This window comes from Micromys minutus (genome assembly GCF_963924665.1).
Source record: "Micromys minutus genome assembly, chromosome: 5".
NCBI lineage: Eukaryota > Metazoa > Chordata > Mammalia > Rodentia > Muridae > Micromys > Micromys minutus.
In genome coordinates, this window is record NC_137974.1 from 43336081 (window position 1) to 43339889 (window position 3809).

At 62.0% G+C, this 3809-nt stretch overlaps 1 protein-coding gene across 1 annotated transcript; it reads right to left on the reverse strand.

The window, feature by feature from the left end:
• Positions 1 to 790: 790 nt before the first annotated feature.
• SOX21 (SRY-box transcription factor 21) lies at positions 791 to 1621 on the reverse strand (the record flags this gene model as incomplete). Its single annotated transcript, XM_080916783.1, has 1 exon — positions 791 to 1621. The coding sequence occupies one exon, from the start codon at positions 1619 to 1621 to the stop codon at positions 791 to 793; it is 831 nt and encodes a 276-aa protein (XP_080772909.1).
• Between the last annotated feature and the right edge of the window lie 2188 nt (positions 1622 to 3809).

Below are 3809 nucleotides of genomic sequence, written 5' to 3' on the forward strand. Positions count from 1 at the left end.
TAGTAGATATTGCCGGGGTAGAATATCGAACTGACAACTCCCACCTCACACGTATTTCTTTGCATTTCTTGTTCTTGGGGAAAAAGAAGAGGGGTGGGAAATGTCTTGCTTTGATTGCACAGGGATGAAACAAAAGAAACGATGATCATCTCTCATACAAAAGGCCAGATTCGAGCTGGTCACTCACTGGTCAAGAATAGATCCTGGGTGTGTTCTGCAGAGGTCTGTCTGCAGAATTCAACAGTACAAACCGAGAGTAAGGCTGCCCAGAGCCATCCTGCCCAGAGCCATCCTACTCTAAGACGCTAAGGACATAGGTCACCGGCCCTCCCCTTGGCCAGCTATTTCAGATCGAACATCAGAACCGAGCGCATGCCACACGGACCAAGTGGGACCGAGGGACGAGGGGGTAATGAGACGCAAAAAAAGCAAAAAATCCAACCAACATAACTGGAAAGCCCAACATGTCATAAAGTCTCTCCTCCCATCTCTGGGTCAAAACGCAACAGGTTCCGAAGTGCAAAGCAAACACCAACTTGCTGGCGCTAACAACCGCTCTCTTTAAAGTTGGCTTCAGAAAAGCGGCTGGGGACTGATCCTGCGAATCCACGCGCACTCTCGCCCGCGCCCTGGAGGACTCTCAAGCCCGGACTGGCATCTCCGCCTCTGCCTGACACCTATACATCTATGTACATACAAACCAGGCCCCCGGTCGCCCGAGGGCGCAGCGGAAGGCAGTGAGTCTCGTACCTATACATATGTACACGTGTGTGCTCTGGTCCCCGCGGGGTCATAGCGCTGCCGCGTAGGCCGCCGGGTAGGGGTCCAGCTGAGGCTTGCCCATGCCTGGCAGCAGGATGTAGGCGAGCGGTGGCTGCAGCCCGGGGCTGGGCCAGGCGCTGCAGTTGCACGGGATCATGTAGCCGGGGTTGCCCGGGCTGGGGTGCGAGTGCGTGTGCCCCCCGGCGGCCGCTGCGGCCGCTGCAGCCGCCGCCGCCGCCCCGTGGAAGGCGCCCGCGCCCGCCGTGGGGTACCCCAGCGACGACGCGTACGGCAGGCCGGACGACGACGACGAGATCTCTGCCATCTTGGAGCCCAGGTCAAGCAGGGAGTAGGGGCTGCCCGCCGCGGCGGCGGCAGCGGCGGCGGCGGCGGCGGCCGCGGACTGCGGGAAGAAGACGCGAGCGGCGGCGGCGGCAGCGGCGGCGGCCGCCTTCTCGGGGTTCGCGAGCAGAGACTCGGGCACCAGACCGCCGGCCGCGCCCGCGTGCAGCCCGGCTCCCGCCTTGAGCGCCGGATGCTCGGCGTCCGCCACGCTGCCCAGGCCGTAGGGCACGGGGAAGGCGAACTTGTCCTTTTTGAGCAGCGTCTTGGGCTTGCGCCGCGGCCGGTACTTGTAGTCGGGATGCTCCTTCATGTGCATGGCTCGCAGGCGCTTCGCCTCGTCGATGAACGGCCGCTTCTCCGACTCGGTGAGCAGCTTCCACTCGGCGCCCAGGCGCTTGCTGATCTCCGAGTTGTGCATCTTAGGGTTCTCCTGGGCCATCTTTCGCCGCTGAGCCCGGGACCACACCATGAAGGCGTTCATGGGTCGCTTGACGTGGTCCACCGGCTTGGACATGCTGTCTCCGTGCTGCGGCTGCAGCCCGCCGCCACCACCAGCCGGGCCCTCGGCCTCCGCCCGGAGGAAATCAATGTTGGCTGCCAGTAGGCACTGGCTCAGCGGGCGGCCGTGCGTCCCCGCGTAGCTCCTGCGCGGGAAGAGGGGACCAGACGACCAGCCCAGGGCCGGGGCGCTGTGTTCCCGGGCCGCTTTGGTCTGTCTGGCCGAACTCGAAGAAAAAAAAAAATTCCTCTCTGGGACCCTGGAACTTCTCCTCGGTGTCCCCACTCCGCGGTGGCACTTTGACCTCTGCTCTTTGCCAGGTTCAGCTCTCCCCTCTCCTCTGTCTTCGGATGCCTTAAATGCCAAGCAGCCCCGAAAGTTGAGCGACGGAGGATCCACTAAGTTGAACCGAGGAGCCCGCCGCCGCGTGCTGCCAAGTGCCAAAGGGGGCTCTCGGCGGCTGGAGTGTTTGGGTTCTCCCCGGTGACTTTCTCATTTGACAGAAGCAGATGGGAGTGGGGGAGGGGTGGCCTCGAAGAGGAAGGGGGGAGGGTCGGGGCGCGCTGAGCAAGGCGACGGATAGAAACACAAACACTGCAGCGGCCGGTCTTCTCTATGGGGTCAGGGCGCTCTGATGGAACCCCCCCCCCAGTTCTGTAGCTCTGCTGAGGGTTGGCGCTGTCCCCGGGCACCTGCCTGGAGGGTCTTGCTCCCCGGATTTGGCACAGGAGAGGCGAGGAAGGAGGCGGGCTGAGGTTTTGAGTTAGCCTGAATCGCCGGGCCTCAGTGGAGACTATCCGGGTTCTCCGACTCGCTGCTCCGGGCTGTCCCCGGGGCCATGCTTGCTCCGCTGGCTCCCCGCTCTCCCCGGGCGCGCTGACGATCTCGGGCTCCCGAAGCACTCCGGGCGCGGAGGGTGGCTCCGTGCAGCGCGGCAGGCCAGGCCGGGGTGCCTTCTCCTCCCTGCTCCGGTCGCTGCAGCCAGACACTTGCAACTAACTTCTCCCAAGTTTCCGGCCCGGGCTCAGCCGCGCCCCTCTCGGTGAGCGCGCCTCGAAGCGTGCGCCCGCGTGGGTGCCGCGCCCGCCGGCCCCTCTGTCCCGGCTGCTGCAGGCGCCGCGGGCTGGATGGATCCAGGTCCTGGGGGACGGGAATTAAAGAAAAGGAGCTATCACCTCAGATCGCAGGTCCGCGCTGGGGCCGCTCCTGCCTTCCCAGGTCGGGGCCCCTTCCGGGCCCAGGCTGTCGCTCCGCCGCTCCCGAGGCGACTGCAGACCGACTCAGGTGAGTGTCGCCACCTGCGAGTGTAGGCGCCGGCAGCGGGCGCTGGGTGTGCATGTCCAGCTAGGGCCGTGTGTGAGTGTGTGTGTATATCCTGGGTGTGCGGAGGAGGAGGAGCCGGGGAGTCCAGGGGGGAGGAGGGACCAGCGGATCCTCCTCCTGTCCCCCCCACCCCCTCCCGGACCTGGAATTAACAGGATCGCCCCCTCCCGCCCTTCGCCCCCTCCCAACACTCCTCCTACTCTTTTTTTTTTTTTTTTTTTTTTTTTTTTTTTTTTTCCACTTTGAGTGCAGGTTTAGGCGAGTGGAGTGTCCGCCGCGCGCCGCGGAGTCTGCGCACTGTTTGGAGCTTGGCAATCCTCGGTGTCGCCGGCGGCTGCCCCTGTTCGGCCCAGCGCGGCTGGGGCTCTGCTGGCGGCTCTTCCGGGAGGATGAAAGCGGTACACCCGAGGAGCAGAGCTTCAGAAACTGGCGAGGAAGAGGGTTAAGCCTGGTGAAGGGGGTTGGGGTGGTGGTAGGGGGAGTCTTTGAAAGTGTTTGAGACTGTTCCGAAAGGCAAGAAAGTACTCATTTTCCTCGGAGGGCCAGGTGTGACTCCCATCAGAAGTCTTCTTGCCTGGTGATTGCACTCAGAGGTAGTGGAGTGAAAAGTAGCCCAGGATGGACAGGACATTGTTTGGCAAGCCTTCGGAAAAGTAGGCAGCCTAGGTCGAGCCCGCATCCTCTTCTGAATACCCAGCTTTTAAACGGTTGTTCTTCTGCCATGTTTTGCTTTCTCTTAATCCTGGTCGTCAGAGCTACCTCTGTGCTATTTCTTTAACTTCTGCAATCTCTCAACTGCACCTTAGGGCGAAGTTGCTTCAAATCAAAAGCACAAATCATTTCTCTGAACAAACATTTAAAAAAATGTTCCACATTGACT